Source organism: Mesoplodon mirus (genome assembly GCF_964341445.2).
Source record: "Mesoplodon mirus genome assembly, chromosome: 16".
NCBI classification, from domain to species: domain Eukaryota; kingdom Metazoa; phylum Chordata; class Mammalia; order Artiodactyla; family Ziphiidae; genus Mesoplodon; species Mesoplodon mirus.
The window spans coordinates 8,306,270-8,325,808 of NC_138992.1; the positions used below are offsets into that span (position 1 = coordinate 8,306,270).

Genomic DNA, 19,539 nt, shown 5'->3' on the forward strand with positions numbered 1-19,539 from the left:
AGTTTGCACCTCCAGAGCTTAGCAGACAGATGGCAGTGAGTACTGTGGGTTGAATTGTGCCCCCTCAATCCCAAGATTCACACTTCAAATTCATCCTAACCCCTAGCACCTCCGAACGTGAACTTATTTGGACATAGGGCCTTTACAGAGGTAATCAAGTTAAAATGAGGTCATTAGAATGGTCCCTAATCCAAAAGGACTGGTGTCCTCATAAAAAGAGAAAATTTAGACATAGAAACGGACATTAAAGGAAGATGACATGCAGGTACAGGGAGAAAACTACCATCTACAAGCCAAGGAGAGGGTTTCAGAACAGATCCTTCACTCACAGCCCTCAGAAGGAACCCACCCTGCCAGTACCTTGATCTTGGGCTACCAGCCTCCAGAATTGGGGGAGAATAAATTTCTGTTGTTTAAGCCCCCAGATTGTGGTATTTTGTTACATAGCCCGAACTAATCCAGTGAGTGACTATTCAGTAAACATCCATTCCTTGATTCACAGAGAGCCTGCTGTACCCCTGTGTTGCACAGAAATGCTGATGGTGATGATAGTTCTTGTCACGTCAAATAACACATATTACCATGGTTACTGTTTACCAACCATTTCCTATTTGCCAGACGCATTGCGATGTGCTATGTGTGTTGATTCATTTAATCCACACACAGCCATGTGCATGGCTGTTCTGGCCACTACTGTGTGCACAGTTTAAGGAGGGACCACTCTGGGAGCACCCTGCCTGCCCAAATCCCAGCTCTGCCCACTGCCAGCTCCAACACAGGGTAAATTGTGCTCTGTAAACTGGAATAGTCGTGTCACCTGATGTCACCTGAGTCACAGGGAGGGTTTCCCATATGCTAAGGGTTACAGCTTGCTACTGATCCTTCTAGCCTCCCTGAGGGAAGGGCTGGAAGTGCCGTGCCGGTCCTCCCATCTGGTTTTCCCAACGCCATATCATTGTCCCCAAAGTGTGTCGTGGCATAAAAAGTCAGTGGGCCTTGGACACACGGTGAGGGTGAGGGCTGAATGGATGGATACCTACAAACTGCTTGGAGCATAACAAGCACTCAGTAACATTTATTAAAGATTTACCCACTGTGTGTTGACCTCCAACACCAGAGCTTCTAGCTCTGCCGTGTTGCTGAATGCACAAGGGCGTACACACTGTTACTTGCAAAACAGGGCATTTTCAACCAAAGCATGAGCATTAATAGTACGGATAGGAATGCTGCCACCCCCTCACTTTCCTGGTCAAGAATGTTGCACAGTGGGGGTTAGGTCTGGTTATATGGCCCAGGAGGACCAGAAAAGACCCACTCTGATGATTCAGGGACTTGGGAGGAAGGATGGAGAAGACAGCATATCTTCAGGCTAGGACAGGGGTCAGCAAGACTTTTCTGTTAGAAGCCAAAGAGTAAATATCAATATTTTAAGCATTGTTGGCCACATTCTTTCTCTGCTGCATGTTATCTCTATATATATCACATTCTAAGCTTACAAGTCTTGCACAGAAACAGACTGCAGGCTGTGGTTTGCGACCCCTGGGCCAGAAGGCAGAGACAGAAGGGACAAGGGTTCAGTCACTATGTACCATGATGGATGGAGAGTCTACATTCTGGGAACCAAAAATCCAATAGGAAACTTGACAGGGAGTTTTTGTACTTTTTCTGGGAATGAGGAGTCATCTGGGAAATGCCATCTGGAAGGTAAAATATCATCATTTTATGACATGTTGATAGTTCTCCTTCCTAACCTGGCATGTTAGTGTCCTTTTACAAAACGATTCATTTGTTTTGTTTTTTTACAAAGGTTCTTATTTGGTAGAACGAAAAGGTGGCAAACATGAGCTGCCCTCCAGTCCAAGGATAGAATCCAAGCCCTGCCTGTCTTCTCTACATGGAGGTGGTCTTACCCGACCCCTGACCCAGCCTCCTGCAGCTGCCAGCTCTCTGAAATCATCTGCCTGCTGTCACAGCAAATCCCCGAACCTTTCTCATCCTTCCCTATCCACTGTGTCCTGGAAACAAGGGTTCTTATTATAATGTCCCCTGCCCTCATTTTGAGTCACAATCTTCTAGCTATGAAACCTTCTAGTACTCCTTATCCTCAACTAGGGATGCCTGGTCATTCTCCCACATTCTTCAAATTCTTTGCCAGCCAGCTGGTAATTTTCATCTTCACCCCAAATCCTGCTAAAATCTTAGGGGACTTTGTCATCTAGGGGGAAAGTAGATGGCCTATTCCATAGTCTGGTCTCAGTTTCCCCGCCTCTTTAATCCCAGAAAACTGTATTTGCATTCACTCCAGCTTCCACAATCGCATCCCAAACCCTGGCATGACACTGAGCTGCGTCACCCTGTAAATCCTACTTGTCTAAGGGACACTTGCTGTTACATCCCACAATCCTCCTTCCTTCTAGCATTTTTATACTTTATTCCATCAAAACCAGCTCTTTCATTTCACTGTGATTTCTACTCTCTTACCCCCCACACCATGTTATCCATCTTCACTGGCTCATAAACCAAGGCCTCCGATTGGTTGGTCCATCATTTCAACTTCCCTTCTGCCACTGCCCTCAGCCCCCTTTCCTCCCCGTCGGGTTAATCCGATGGGCCTGCTGCCTGTGCAACTTGTCTTGGTCTGAGTACGGCTAAAGAAATACCCACAGACAAACAGATTGGCGCCTTTACAACTTTCGGATCTTCAGCCTCCAATGAAGTCTCAATGCAGCCTGACAATGTAGTCGTCTCTCTCGTCCATTCTCCCCAGGTCTAGGTATCACCATGACCCCTGCACTGTCAGCAGGTGCCTCACTTCTTGCCTCCCAGAGAAAGAGGGACCGTTATCAGCGTCAGCTTCAACTCCCCACCCCCATCTACTCTCTATGAACCGTCCCATCTTTCCCTCTTTGTTTCTCCTGAACGGAGAAAGGGTGGCTGTTTGAAGCCAATTCCCCCATCGGTGCTCGAGAGCTTGACCTCACCCTCTCAGGGACATCCATCTACCAACTATCCCCCCAACCAGGCCCACTCCCATCCCTCTTATATGCCCAGTCTACCCCTGGACACTGACACTTCACTCTTTGCAAAAAAACGTACACACATTTCTCCATTATTAAAACAACCCTTTACTCTAGCCCAAGGTTTCTTAACTTAGGCTCTGGGTTTAAGGGGGTTCGTTTCCCTGAAAATACATGCAAAATTTGGTATGTATGGAGGAGTATGTTGTTTTCAATACATTATCGTGGGTGACTCATGACCTAAAAATTGACAGTTACTAACAAATGTTCTACAATTCTTTTCTTAGCTGTCAATCTCTTTCTTTTTCTTCAGAGCCAAGATTTTTTGGAAAGTTTGTAGTTTCCATTTTCTCAGATCACTACTGTGTAGTTTCTTCCCTCATCACCTTGTGAAATTTGCAAAGGACCCTTCATGACTAACCCAATGAATGTTCGCAGTCCCCATCTTCCTTGAAGTTACCGACCCCTTGACCCACCCCTGGTTGCCATGACACCACGTGCTCCTTCCAGCTTTCCAGCTGCTCTTCTGGCTTCTCTTCTGCTCTTCCCTTAAAAACTGCGATTCCTCAGAGATCTGTCCCTGCCCTTTAGTATCTGCATCCTACACACTCTCCGTGGGTGATCTCATGACCCCCATGACGTAAAATACCACCGACATGCCAGTGATTATCAAAGGTATCTCCAGGCCAGACCTTCGCCCAAGCCTCACGCTGAGATATTCAGTGCTCACTAGACACCTCCAAGCAGATGTCCCTGAAGCATCCCAAACTCAGCAGGTTGAAAGCTGAACACTCGCATCTTACTTCCATCCTCACCCACACCCTTTAACTGGTCCCCTCCTTATATTCTCTATCTTGAGAATTGGCACTCCACCCACGGGACTACCTGACCTGAAACGTTCAACGTTATCCTCAGCTGGTGTTTCAGTAGACTGAACGTCCATCTAAAAGGTCATTATAGAAGGAAAGTCAACATGAAGATTAGTTTCAACTCTAACTTTCAGATTCTACCATTGTGAGTGGATGGGGTAAATGCGTTTTTCTGATTTGCTAGCAAACTGCACGGCCCCCAGGGTTCCTCAGGTTCTGTCTGCCGCCTCCCTCGCCTGCCTCTCCAGACACTTCTCTCGTCTGTCCACTTCCTACCACCTCAAATTCACATCTGGCGGTCTAGCAACACACTCTGTGTTGTCTGACTTTGTTCACTATTCCCCTTGTTTACACTTACAAAGTGAAGTCAGTTTATGCATATGATGAGCTTCTATCATCCTTCAAAACCCAACTCAGATGTCACTTCCCTTGGAAACCCCTCTGAAAGACTTCTTCCTCCACCACGCCCCAGTAGTTTTTCTTCTGCTCTAAGTATCTTCTAAATATGTCTAGTGTTCTACTAATGTGCTGCATCGAAACTTACTTATGTTCTTTTCTCTGTTAAAATTATGAGCATCTTGGGGCTTCCCTGGTGGCGCAGTGGCTGACAGTCTGCCTGCTAATGCGGGGGACACAGGTTTGAGCCCTGGTCTGGGAGGATCCCACATGCCGCGGAGCAACTAGGCCCGTGAGCCACGACTGCTGAGCCTGCGCGTCTGGAGCCTGTGCTCCGCAGCAAGAGAGGCCGCGATAGTGGGAGGCCCGCGCACCGCGATGAAGAGTGGTCCCCGCTTGCCACAACTGGAGAAAGCCCTCGCACAGAGGCTAAGACCCAACACAGCAAAAATAAATTAATTAATTAATTTAAAAAAAATTATGAGCATCTTGAGATCAAAGACTCTGCCTTAGTTTTCATTAAGTCTCCAAGACCTATCATGATAGCATATAAAAATATTAACAATAGAAATAGTAATATAGCTGTAGCTAGCATTTATTAAGGGATCTATACGCTAAACAGGAATAACATCATCACAATTTCGCACGAGCTGCCCAATCCATAAATATGTAATGAATGAGTGAATGAACACAGCTCTTTAATCAATAAAGGAGAAATGAGATACTCATTCTTTTTTCATCTCTATAAAGATTAACGCTAGAATTATTCTCATACCACAAGACCTCAGTAAATAATTATTGAATACATCAATTAGCTGATCAATTAATCACATAGGAAGCAAGTAATGGGCATTTGATTTCATAATATCTCACGTTTATGTGATGCATTCTAGTTTGTGAAACATCTTCACTTACACTGTGATATTTAATAATGACATCAACCTGTGCCTTCATTGTATCACTATTACTATTTTGCAAGGGACTAAACTGAAGACCAGAGGTGGGGAATAACTTGGCTAAAGTCACAGCTCATGATTGGCAAGCCCAGGGCTTGACCCAGGCTGTCCCCTCCCAATCCCTGCCCCACCACAGCTGCCCCTTTCTCCCCATGGCTCAACTCCAGACTCATAAATTGGTTCCCTTTAGTGGCATGTACATCTCAGGCATGGGTTTTCAAAGACATCTGAAGTGGTCCAGCATCTGTTGAGATTATGAGCTTGTGGTTGGTGAGTAATCATCTTCTACACGGCTAACTTCAAAGACACTTCTAGAGAGATGTCTAAGAAGAAAGCACACACATGAAACCAGACTTGGAGCTATACTCTCTGTCCATGTCCTCACGACACATCACTAAATGCACTGCAAGCAAAATTCCTAGTGGAAATTCAAAGGCTCAGATTGAATCTGATTTCTCTCTAGGAAGTTTGACTCCTATCAAGTGGAACCCCCCAAATTCCACCCACATGCAAAGGCTACCTGGGAGGTGGCATGATAAATGGGTTACTGAGAGCATCTGAATTCCTCTTTCTTGGGGTCATTGTGAGTGATCCCAGGGAGCTGGGGAAAATTGCCGAAATTTGGAGTCACAAATGCATATGAGAACCAACGTGAGCTGAGTAAAGTAATTCCAGCTGATGCGGAGGGAGGCTTCCCTAGAGACACTGAACAAGAGCATGGGACGGAGGCCATCCTGACCTCTGAGTGGACTGTAGGTACCTTGCACAAGGTCTGACAGCTGGTTTGAACCGGGGCGGGTAAACTCCCAAGAGTGCACTCCCACCCTCTGCCTCTCCAGTCAGTGTGAGGGTAGGGCCCCTGTTGCTGTCGCCACTCAGCATGCATCCACTAGGCACGCTAGGCACTGTGCTAAGCACCTGCCCTACACGACTTCATCCAGATCTCACAGCAACTTGTGGATGTAGGTGATATTATGAAAACTGTGCCTCAAGGAGCCCAAGGCTCAGAGCAGTGAAGTGACTGGCCCCCACTACACAGTGTAGGAATAGAACTGGAATTGAAACCCAGATTCGCCCAGTGCCAAGGTCTCTCTGCTTCATTGCTTCTGCTTCTCAAAACATCTGCCAAGAGCGTTCTGCTTGCTTGTGGGTAAGTTATCACAAAAACAGAAGAAAAAAAAAAACACACCTTAAAGCATAACTGAGCCAATCATTAGAATGACCAAAACAGAAAACTTAAAGATAAACTTAGAGGGCACATAAACCACCCCCACACACAGTGAGGGAATCTCCAACATGCTTGAATACCCCACTGATGGGGAGCTCATCCTCTCCACCTCGCTCCATCCCAGAAGGACACACCACGACTTCTTCCTCCACCCTCTGACCCCATCGCCTCTCACCTCATCCCCCACTGCCCCTCCCATGATGCCAGATGCTCTGTCTATACTGAAGCCCCTCCCTCGGTCTCTCCCACAGGAGGCTCCTCTCCCCTCCTCGACTTTACTCATGGGGGAGGGAAGGTGATTGCTTCCTTGGTAAATTGAATTCAGTTCCACCAAGGAGGCCAGAGAATTCAGCACAGACTCAACAGTGCGGGGGTGGGGGGGAAATCAATGAAGAATGACCAAAGGATCATTAAAAAAAAGTTTTTTTAATTAAACAAAACTGTGTAGCCATTGGTAACATAGTATTACCTTTTTAAATCAACAGCTAAAATTATTATAATCTATAAAACTAAAGGAAATCTACCATTGTTGATGGATTGCATTCAGGAATGGTCTAATCCATAGTCAGCTACTCAGAATGATTAGAGGGCTCCTAGGGAGGGTAAACTGCCTCAAATATTTTCCCCCAAATGCTTAGCAAATGGTCTGAATTTCCACTCTTAAAAATGAAATCTTTCTGGTTTACCCACTTGTTAAAATGTGACCACTCTTGGAGAAAATATTACATTAAAAAGAAGGTAGGTCCTAGGTTGGCATATTTTGTTCTTGGTTCTACTCCCTTCAACTCAGTCGAGCAAATAAACCCTTGATGGACCAGGTACAAAACTGGTGTTGTCTGGGGAGGGAGTTATCAAGGTAAATCCTCTGTTTTCTCCAGCCTCAAAGATCTAACAAAGGTTTAAGACACAACTATTCAGCAAACATTGATCAAATGCCTCCCAGGCCCACTATGTACATATGCACAGGTTGTATACTGTACAATTGCAGGGGCAGCATTCACAAAGATGACCTGTGAAAAGGATCCCTTAGAACTGGCAGTGCTTGACCTAATCTAGCTATTCCAACACGGTCAGCCTTCACCAGACATTGGGTGTAGCAATTTTACATATAATATATCTTTCCAGCTTAATAACAGCCTCTTTGAAAACATCATCATCTCCATTTTATAGGTGAGACAACTGAGATTCACAAATATCTTTTAAATTAGTCAAGTTCCCATACCTAAGGAGTGGCAAAGATAGGATTCCTGTATCCCATGTGTGTTCCAATCCATTCATGTGGTTATCATTCATTCATTTATTCATTCTTTCAACAAGCATTAATTGAATCACTGTTGGTTTTAAATATTAACCTAGAGCAAAGTGAACATTTATATATTTTTTCTTTTTTAAAAAAAACAAACAATTATAAATAAAATAAGATTGAGAGTCTACTAGACACTTTGCTAAGTGTTTAGGATCAAACCATGAATTACAAAATAACTGCCCTTTGGAGCACGAAATCTAGCAAGCAAGCAAGCAAGAAAACTATATTCATTCATTTGGTAACTATTTCTTGAGAACTAACTAGGTACCAGTCATTCTTCTAAGAGCTAAAAGAGCAGTGAACAAGCCAGATAAAGTCCCTGCCCTCTGTGGCTTCCTTTTCAGAGGAGGGCAGACAAATACTCAAGAAGTAAACAAGTGAGAAGATTTCATAGCAAAAAGATAAGAAGACAATAAGGCAAGGTGAAGGGGTAGGGAGTGCTGAAGAGGCTGCTTTGATGGGGTGGCCAGGGGGCGGGTCTCTCTGAGGCAGCGATGTTAGCTCAGAGCAGAGGAGGAGCCAGCCCTGAAGATGTACTAGGACGAAGGCTCCATGGGGCAGGGCTTTCGGAGGCTCTGTTCACTGCTGTAGTCCCAGCACCTAGTGCCCGGCACAGAGTAAGTGCTCACTAAACACCTGTTGAATGAATAAGCGAATGAACAGGGCAATGGCAGCCGAGGCAGAAGAAACTATAACTGTGTCCCAAATCCAGCACCTCACCAGCTGGCCGGAGGCTCCCTCCTGCTTCGTGGAGAGAAGGGAAGGGAAGCCTTCCAAGCTGGGGCCCAGTTTCCCCACGTGTCCCACTTTCCTTCAGTCTGCCGTGGCTGTGATCCCAGTTTGCCAGCTATTCTTCCATCTCAGCCCCTGGGTCTCAGAGAAGCAGAGAAGTGGTCCAGGGGAGCTGCCACATGCAAGGCTGTGCCCAGAGCACACTCAGCCCTGCCAGTTACAGCCACCCAGGTGGCTCGGGGCCGTGGCAGATGTGCATCCTGGCTGCACGTGTTAGTCTGGGCACGCAGCTACTAACTAGACCCAGCACTCTCGGCAGACTGAAGGTAGGGAAGAGTGCATGCCTGCCAGCCTCACCTTGATGGGCCCTGATTTACGGGATCTTCCCCTGGACAGCACTTCCCGTAAGTAGGGACAGAGTGTACACCGTGAGGTCCAGAGAGAGAGTGTGTTTGTGTGTGTGTGTGTGTGTGTGTGTCTGTGTGCATGTGCACACATCAGCTCTGTGCATATTTGGAAAGGAGATTTAAGTTTTATACAAACATTAGGCAATTTTGGAGTCAGTGCCTGCTCACATGGCCCTTCCAGCCCGAGGACCAAAGGGATTAAGAATTAGCTTGTGTGGGCTAACGCACCACCAGACTCGTGGCTACAGCAGGCAGGTGACAGTGCCCCAGGATTGGTGCAGGACAGCCTGCACAGTTTTAACAGCACCCATTCCACCCTCAAATGTGCCCCAGATGAGATTATTAAAGTATAACACCACTAGGCTGCAGGCTGTGATGTCCTTCAGATTCCCCTTCATTAACGAAGGGCTCTTCCCCAGCTGCTAGGAGGGCTGCTGGCAGACAGACCCCACTGTCAGCCCTGCAGGGGGAGTGACCCCCAGAAGAGCAGCCCATATCAGTGAGTGACCAACGTGAGGGCATAACAAGTTTTGATGATCGTCCCAGCATCCCTAGAGGTCAGCTGAGGCCTCCTCTGAGGCTGCACTGAAGCTCAAGTTCTCCCTCAGCCCTTCTCTTTCCCTTTCCCACCCCTCTTGATTCCATTCCCTTAAAAAATGACCTGCAGGGCTTCCCTGGTGGTACAGTGGTTGAGAATCTGCCTGCTAATATAGGGGACACGGGTTCGAGCCCTGGTCTGGGAAGATCCCACATGCCACGGAGCAACTGGGACCATGAGCCACAACTACTGAGCCTGCACGTCTGAAGCCTGTGCTCCTCAACAAGAGAGGCCGCGACAGTGAGAGGCCCGCACACTGCGATGAAGAGTGGCCCCCGCTTGCCACAACTAGAGAAAGCCCTCCCACAGAAACGAAGACCCAACACAGCCAAAAATAAAAATAAATAAATTAAAAGAAGGATCAACATTAAGAAAAAAAAAAATGACCTGCATACTGAACTCAGAGTCTGATTTCTGAGGAACCCAACCAGCAACAGTCAGCATCTTCAGTGGGGAGACTGGATTTGGATTCAGACTGGGTTTGAACCCCAGCTCTACCATTCATTAGTTATGTGACCTTGGGCCTTTCTGACCCTCAGTCTCCAAATCTGTAAAATGGACATAATGGTGCACACTGCCTAGGGCAGTCGTGGGGATTAAAATATGGGAAGCATTTAGCACAGTGATTGACATATTTAGTCACTCAATACCTAGGAATATAAAAATTCATGATTTTATAGCCCTGCCCTTAACTGGCTGTGACTTGGGAGAGTCACTTTCTCTCTCTCTGCCTCAGTTTCCTCCTCTATAAAAAGATGGATTTGGACTTGGGCACTATTACTGACATTTCTTAAACACCCACTCTTATCGGGTTCTGTCCCGAGCCTTGTACTTTGTTCCACAACACAAGCCTACTAGGTTGATATTTCTTACTTTTCACCATCATCCTCATTTTACAGAGGCCAACAAAGGCATCAGGAGGCTGAGGAATTTGTCCCCAGAGTACCCATGTGTTAAGTGATGGAACAGGATTGGAAGCTGGGCAGACGGACTTCAAAGCCCATCTCCACACCAGAATGCCCCGATGTTTCCCTCAATTAAATGATGCACACACTCCTGCCAGTGCTGGCATTTTTTAGGATCACACGACTCTGTCTCCAGCTTAGTGGAAAACATTTGCAGAAAAGATCAACTGAATTCTATCAACCCTTTGGCACAGCTGTGAAAAGCCAGAGGCAAAGCCGACAAAAGTGATTGACTACAAATCGCAGGTCCCCAAAAAGACTGCTGGTGTGGCCACTTCTATCTCCATATACCCAGTGACAGCTTTGTTGCTGTCACTGAGCTCCGGGCTGGTGAAGCTGAGCAGGGCAAGCTTTCACCAGGCGTCCCTCTCAGCCATGCCTCACACCCTCTCACCTGCAGCCTCACCCTCAGCCTCGATCTGCTGGTAGCAACCTGTGATCACAGTCAAGGGCTGGGGCATTTTTTAAAGGGTATTTTGAAGTTCCTCAGGTGACAGGAACTTAGAGTAGAGGTATGATTTTTTAAAGACTCACATCTGTGTTTTCCCCTCGCTTGCAATCTAAATAATCTAAATTTGTTTCAATGGCACCTCTAAGAGAAGAGCTTCTGAAATAGTGGATGACAAGCAAAACGTCAATTCTCCTGGGAATTAGCCCTTGAAAGACCGCCCCCCCCCTCATTTGGCCTGCAGGAGGGGGCAGAGAGTGGTCATCCTACAGACAGGGTCCAACATCTGAAAAGACATCTCATGCTAACCTGAGCATTGCTCTGGACTGGTTGTCATGGGTCTTTTAAGAAGCAATGGACATTTTCTCTTATGAAGAGATAGCACCTTTACTGTTTTGCCCGTTTCAGAAAGCATACAATGTTTCCCTAAAGAGCGTAAAACAGCACTCTATATACAGATGATGCAATTGTCCTCTGTTCTCTCAAAGCCTAGCTTGTCAGGCACCAGTGCATCTCCCACACAGCCCAAAGGGAGAGCGTTTGAGTCATTTTAAAGCTCATTATGGAACTGCTTAAAACCCTTCAAGGATTTGTGGTACCCAAGGCACTCGAATGCTTGGCCCCAGTGCCCTGTCCAGCCTCCCTCCTGGCCCTGCAGTCCTGAGTTACCTGTATTTCCCTGCCTGTGCCGTGCTCATGCGGGCCCCGGGATTCTGTCCACGCACTGCCCTCTGCCCAGGATGCTCCCTGCCCCCTCCTGGCCATCTGACAAATGCACGCTGGCCTTTATGGCACAGACTGGCCATGATGTGCCTGGGTGCTTTCACTAACTGTCTGCGGTGAATTTTGGGGGAGCCTTCCCCAGGCTCCCACTGCCACTGGAAGTGGCTTCACTTTGGTAAGTGGCTCATCTCCTTAAATTCTTCCTTCCTGTCCCTTTCTCCTGATTAGTAGGTGGGATACTCTCTTTGCAATCAAGACCTCCAGCACAGCACAATGCCTTTCCTGGAATGTAAGTGACAATTCAGAATCCATTTTCCAAAATAGATATTCACCGAATTGAACTAAATTGAAGTGAAAGAGGATCTGTTTTGCCATAACACGCTTCTCTGTTCGTGTCCACCCTAGCGCTCCCAAGAGATCTTGCCAAGGTCTAGTTCCAAACCCAGTACGAAGTCCCACACCGGCTCCATGTTCAAGCTACAGCATTTCTCTACTGATCATCTTCCGCCTCTCCCACTGACAGACCTAGGTCCACCACCCTGAACCCTTTCCAATGTCTGAATGCCTCAGGCTGTTTTGTGGCCCTGGGCCTTTGCACGTGCACTCTCTTTGGAAAGACTTTCTGAAACACCCATTTGACAAACTCCTGCTGTCTTCGAACTCCCCATTAATGTGTCTGAAGTCTTCTCTGGAGCAACATAAACCAAGCGTTTAGAGTGTATGTACCCAAGACAGGCCCCTGAGATTTCACAAGTCACCTTTGGCTTCACCATCCCCATCGACCAATCAGCTCATCAGAATCCCATTTTCAAAGAGGCTTTGAATGGGCAGCTTATACACACAATCTCATAAAAGAAACAAGGCCAAGACTTTAAGTCTCCCGACAAGTCTGGGACTGGGAAGTCCATCTCTGTCACCCTTTCCAGAAGCTCAAAGCAAATATTTTCATCTAACTTTGAGGGGGGCCAGGCAGGCACATGTGGGTTCCAATCCCAGCTTGAACATTTAACCTAACAGAGCTTCAGTCTCCTTATTTGAAAAATAGACCTTGTTATCATCCAACTTTCTTCTGAGCATTAAGTGATTTATGAACTGCTTGGTATTTAATAAATATTTCCTTTTCTCCCCGAATAAAAAGTGCATAAAGATGAGGGTTTTACGTATGCTTGGTATATACATGCAAGTGTGAGCACACACACTCGTGCACACGCACACAATCCATGTCACAATCACATAGACATACCAACACCCTGAAGGCAGAATGATGTCCTCCCTCTGACTCACATCAAAGGAACATGCTCAAACTCTTAAATTCCAACTTGGAAGCTCTAAGGACACATGGAATGTCGGCCCCCCATCTCTCCTGCTTTCAAATCACACTCGTCAAAGGCACATTTGAAAATACCGTGACATCTCATTCTGCCTTCAAAACACCTACTCAGCTCCATAGACTTTGTGTGTGTGCGAAGGGAGATGTGGAATTCTACACCTTTTCTTTCTTTTGTTAGTAACTCAAGTCCCAGTAATACAAATTTTAGCAAAAACAGACTGGAAGCATTGTAAAATCACCTGAAGAGGTTTATGTATTGATCTATTCCTATTTAATATATGCATTTGACATTAGGTATGGAAGTTTTCTTTATCCATAAATTTAATAAATGATATTTTTAGTGATAATACTGATGGGAATACATGATAATACATGATAATACATGATGGGAAAAAAAACACTTTGAGGGACTTCCCTGGTGCCGCAGTGGCTAAGAATCCGCCTGCTAATGCAGGGGACACGGGTTTGATCTCTGGTCTGGGAAGATCCCATATGCGGAGCAACTAAGCCCGTGTGTCACAACTACTGAGCCTGTGCTCTAAAGCCCGCGAGCCACAACTACAGAAGCCCAAGCACCTAGAGTCTGTGTTCTGCAACAAGAGAAGCCACCGCAATGAGAAGCCCGCACACCGCAAGGAAGAGTAGCCCCCGCTTGTTGTCACTGGAGAAAGCCCGTGCGTAGCAATGAAGACCTAACACAGCCAAAAATAAATAAATAAATAAATAAATAAATAAAATTTATTAAAAAAACAAACAAAAAAGAGAAACCACTTTGATTCACTGCTAGTAAGTCTGCAACTACAAACAAGTGTTTGGGACTAATTTGGCAATATAGATCTAGAGTCACAAAATCTAGAGTTTTCAAACCCAGTAATTCTGCTTTGGAGAGTCTGCCCCCAGGAAATAATCTCAACATTGGAAAGAGCTTTATGTACCAAGGTATTCGTGTGGTATTTTCATAATAGTGAAGAGTCAAAAACAATCAAATGCCCAGAAATAGAGGGATGAGTTAGTGAACGACAGTGCGTTGACCTAGTAGGATAATGTGACAACCGTGGTTGATCACTGTACTGTCTTTGTTTCTTCATCACCAGATTGGGTGCATTTTAAGGGGAAGAACATAGACAGATGAATGAATGAATGAATGAATGAATGAATATACACATGCATACATAAATGGTTTAGACATATATGACTGTTTGGAAATATACACATGATGCAATATTAGGTAAAAACAAGACACATAACATTGTAGCAAGATTACAACTACTTTTCCATACAGAAAAGTCTAAGGAGATTAGGAAATAAACCGATGTATGAACTGACATGGAGTAACTTCTAAATAATTCTGTGATTTTTCCTTCTGTATTTCAGCATTGTTTGAATTTTCTGTAATTAACAAATAGGACCTGCCCCTTGAGGTTGGTGTGAAGATCAAATGTCTTAGATGTGAAATCTCTAAGTGCTTAGACATCGATATTCTGTACAGAATGCTCAGGAAAAAAATACACACAAAGTCAGCTCTTTTAACTGAGGGAAGGAAGTGACAACATGGTTGAGGACATTTATACTCTCAGCCCAGCCTTGATGACAAATGATTCTCTCCTACACGAGCTACATGTTGTCCCTTCAGCCAGGACCATAACGACAGACATCTAGTGCCCCTCAGACGTCATGTCACAGGACAGGAATGATGAGAGCCCCTCATTTCCTGACTAAGGGGAAGCAGAAAAGGGACATGCAGCGAAACCCATGCTGCCCTGCCTGGTCCCCCGGCGACCACCGCCCCGCACTTCCTGCTGCCAGATGGGGTGTGTGCGGTGGGGACAGTGCCATGTGCAGAAGGAGATGGCAGCCTCAGCCCAGGTGGTGCTCCTGGGATCAGGGTCAGTGCCCGGCCTCAGATGTCACTGTGCTGCACGGGGCACCGACGGCTCGGAGCCCTGACTCCTCTGCACATGGTTCCCAAACACTACTCTTCCTGACACGGCCCCGGGGTTGTGCAGGCCTAGTCATTACACAGTAGGGTGCAACAAACCTTAGAATGAAAATCAGGAGGACTGGGCTCCCACCCCACCCTGCTTCCAGTTGGATGCATTCTTTGGCTGGCGTTTAAATTGCTGTGAGTCGGTGTCCTCATCTATAAAATGCATGGGGTGCTGGCATTTGCCCTCTCTATGCATGTGTGAATTGAGAGGGGCTTGAGTTCATGGATGTGAGAGGGTCGTGGGAGCTATAAACTATGGGACAAAAGCAAGGAGAAAGACGAGGCCGCACCACATAGGAGAAATTAAGAAGACAATGAACTTACCGTTTTCTGTGAGGGGAGGCAAAGCCACCGAAGGGCAAAAACTGGAAGCACCATTTTGAGCAACTGAAAAGAAGACAAAGGCAGCCCTTTAGCTCTTTTTTACCCTTTTGATCATTGAGTCCTGAAAGGCAGGAATAGAGGTCCAACTTGGTGACAGAAAAGTCAAACTTGGAAGGCAGACAGTGGGCCCACGGTGCCCGGCACCACTCCCACGTGGTCAGAACGGGCTAGGCTGTGCTGAAGGGACGTCCTGACATCTCAGGGGCTTAAACCAACCTGGCACCACACGCTCACTGCAGCTGGGCTGCTTTCTCTCCTCTGTGTCACCCTTCCTCAAGGCCCAGGCCGGGGAGGCGCCATCAAGCCCCTGCCTCACAGACGCTGCGGCAGGGGACCTCACTCGTGCTCTCACAGCTTCGCCGACGAGTGACACACAGCACTCGTCATCTTCACGTGGCTTTCCAAAGCCAGCAGTGAAGAAGTGCAGACCTACCATGTTCCAGAGAGTGAGCACCCAGAGACACACAGTGAACAAGTGAAACCCCCACCACCGTGGTTTAACTGACTCACTCAAGGAGGGCACTTAGCCTCTCTGGGCCTCAGTTTCCACATCTGTACACTGGGGATGACACAACATATGCTGAGAATCACTGTAGGCATGACAAGAGGTGGTGTAGGGTCAGGCACAGGGTGAGAGCTCACTAGACGGCAGCTATTCACCGCATGGCAGGTGGACGGAGCCTGGACTAGGAGGGCAGACAGACCTGGGCTCGAACCTGCACATGCCTCTTAGAAGCAGGGCAGATGGACAAGTAATCTGGCTTCTTCTGTACCCAGTTTTGGTGTTGGCACATGAGGATGATGTCAGCATTAAATGAGAAACCATGCAGACCCAGTAGGTGACCCACGAGTGCTCATTACCCCCGTCCCCTTCCTCTTCCCTTACTGAACAAATCGAACTCTTCACAGCCTCGGCATCCTTTCCTTCCAGTGGCCCAAACTGGGAGTGCTGTCAGATCCTCTCCCTCTCTGGGCTATGGTGTAGCATGGCCAGGGGTCAAGGGTCACGGGGGGGGCCCACAGTCAAGGATCAGTGACCCAGGGTGAGACTGTGTGACCTTGAGCAAGTTGTTTCACCTCCCTGTCCTCAGTTTCCTTGTCTGTAAAATGGGGGTAATGAGAGTACCTCTCTCAGGGTTGTGAGGCTTAGATGAGTCGTTGTATGTAAAGCTTTGGGCATACAGTCAGCACTCAATAAATGCCGGCCACTATTCACTCTTAATATCGCCCTTTCATAGTGACACACCCTTGTCCTTGACTCTTGGCCCTGTCTGCCTCCATGAAAAGCCTCGAGTCAGAGTCATGCTCTATTCTGGTCCCTGAAGTCCCGGTTTGGGTTCCCTCCCATCCCATCCCCTCCACCGCCTTCCGCACTTTGGTCAGACAGGCCACGACCCAGCCTCCCTGAGTTCTTGAGCCCCCAGCTGTCGTGTGTCTCTCCTGCTTGACTCCATCTGCCTAGAAGCACCTGCTCCTGGTCATCCTTCTATGGCCCTGGTTCCCAGCCTTTGGCAGACATTGGAATCCACTGGAGGGCTTGATGACACACACCACGTTGGCCCCATTCCCAGACTGTCTGGTTCAGCAGGTGTGGGCTGGGGCCTGAGATCCGGCGTTTCTAACAAGTTCCCAGGTGATGCTGACTCTGCTGGTCCAGGGACTCACTCTGAGGGCTGCTGAGCTAAGGCTCCTGTCACCCTACATGCTGTGAGCTCCTCCCACAAAACTCAGAATGACTCAGAACCACCCACCACGCCCTACAGCGCCCAGGGGGCCAGCTTGTTTATTTAAATGTCCATCTTTGCTTTCTCAGAGCAAAGACCCCGAGAGTCAGTGCAATCTTCAGAAAACAATCTGATGAATCTACATCGAGGGCATTCAGATGCCCACACCCTTGGACCCCGTAATTCTGCTTCTGGAAATTTATCTGGAAATTCAAAGCAAGCTCGGTTTGCAAAGGAAACATTTATACAGCACTAATGAAACACTGGAAACTGTATACGCCTCATGCTGTGAGAACGGTGAGGCGAGCTGCCGCACATCCGCAGGGAGAATCGCTATGTGCGCGTCTCAGCCAGGCGTTCACCACCTCGTTCTGCAGCTGCTGCTGCTCTGCTTACCCTTCCTCATCCTCCCTCAGTGTTTCCTGATGGGGGGCTGTCGGCCCTTTGGGTGGGACCTTCTTCACTGTACAGGAATAGCTGAGCCCTGAAAGTTCTCAGCTTCCCTGGGCCCCGGGGCACTGAGCCTCAGCCCCTGGGAGGGACTCCGTCCCTGGGGACGCCCCTACAGAGAATCATACTGTGCAACCTTGAGCAAGTTGCTCAGCTAATTCATGCTTGTTAAACAGATGGATGGTAACCCTTCTGCTTCCTCCCAGCTCTGCTTTCAGTGACATCAAGCTGGTGGCTTGAAATGGGCCGTGGCTGGAGTAGTTACACCATGGGAAGTGGCAACCGCTAGAAAACTACAAATCAGGGCCTCCGCCACCCTCCCCAGTTGTAACACATTTGCCAGCACAGCAGAGAATGCGGGTAAGGATAGACTCAACCTCATCACGTTCTTTGGGGACCAAATAAGATGTTGCCTGCGAAACACTAGCCTAGCCCCGGAGCCCACTCCGTGCTAAGTAAATGGCAGACACTCCTGAGGGGATGTGAGTGATGATGTGAAGAGTGGATTGCACAGTAAATTCTCCTACGTGTGGTGGTTTCTATGTGGGCTACGGAGGCATAATTAGAAGAGCTGGTCATTTCCTTTCCATTTCCCATATCTAAAATAGCTACAGGGTCCACGTACATTTGCTTAACAGAAGAACAAAGGAAGTGTGAGGCTTCGGTTGTTTTTTTTAGATGCCGCATTTGACTTTGTAAACAAACCAAAGACCCTGCCCCACTTGCAAGTCACGCACAGCTGCAGAGCGAGTGGCAGCCCAGTTCTCCTCTGAGAGCAGCAGGTACCAGTGCCCCAGAAGCCGCCCCCTCCAGGCAGCCCTGAGCTCTGGGGCAGCTGGACTGCAGAGCAGCCTACTTCCCCCGTACTCCCACCTTGGTTGCTAAGGTACTTCCTCGTTGGGTCCTGCTGTCGGAAAGGGGCTGCCAACAGCCTCATTTGCATCCATAATTGCTTGGCCTGAGCCTCTCAGTTTGGTGCTCAGACCCATGCAAATTTCTGTTCTCTGTGGACAGCAGTCAGAAAGCACAAGGCTGCAGGCTCTCTGGGGGCCCCTCTGGGCGCTCCCTGCTCTAGGTTTGTGCCTCTCTCCTGGATCCTAGGACACTCAACTCCCACTTCTGATCTGAGAACACAGCCCGGTACCAGGGTTATGTTGCCCATGTGCAGGTCTCTGCGGCCCCGGGGGCTCCAGGGCAGGACCACGGCCACCCCACCCACTATCCCTACGCAGTGGCCACTGCACCCTTCACCCAGCTCTCCTTTATCTACGCCCAGATTTTCCCCCAGAGTGGCTTTTGCATAATCCCTTATAGAACAAAATTTCTTGCTCCCCTTTTGTGCTTCAGAAGCCCCTGTGGGTCCCCTGCACCGTAACACAAGCCACAGGGCTGAGTAGTTCTCTGATACAGAGGGAATAATTACCTCCCGGGGAGGGGATAGGAGAGTACCAGACCCACAGGCGTTGTAAGTGAATGCAGGGAGAGTGCTGGAGAGTTGTTTCTGACATTAGTAAGTTCTTGAGAGATGTTCATGTCTCTCACTTCTGCCTCTGCAGCCAGGCTAAACGCTTTTGGGGAGGACCTTCTACCCCTGATGCTTCCACGGTGTTTGACACATAGTAGGAGCTCAACAAATAGCCCTTCCTTTCCTCTTCCTCAGTGTCGTTCTTCAGGAACAGGACCTGTGTTACCCTCTTTGGGTCTGGCTCTCAGCCTGCAGTCAAATCGGGGGTCTGTGCTCATCACTCAACGGAGATGCCAGTACACTAAATGACCAAACCATGGATGTGAAGGGAGGGCAAAGCCTATTAACGGAAATTCTTTGCAAGAATTCCTTTTCAAAAAATCCGTGTCTCCTGTGCTGACGGAGAGGTTATCCTTCAAGGCTCAGGTCCCTCTCTGTGCAGGCTTCTCTGGCCCTGCAGGGGCCCTACTTCCTACTATTGTGTGTGATTGTCTAATACAAAGATAAGGATGTGGGGAAAGTAACGACGATGTCAGCTTGCCTGTTGGGACTTT

At 47.8% G+C, this 19,539-nt stretch overlaps 1 protein-coding gene across 1 annotated transcript in view; it reads right to left on the reverse strand.

Moving 5' to 3' along the window:
• The window catches only part of TG (thyroglobulin), a gene marked incomplete at its 5' end in the record, with an annotated part of 239,460 nt that overhangs the window by 123,675 nt on the left and 96,246 nt on the right, over positions 1 to 19,539 (reverse strand). The window contains one exon of the mRNA XM_082601181.1: positions 15,287 to 15,349. Within this exon, the coding sequence (XP_082457307.1) occupies positions 15,287 to 15,349 (63 nt within the window). The remainder of the gene's footprint in view (positions 1 to 15,286; positions 15,350 to 19,539) is intronic.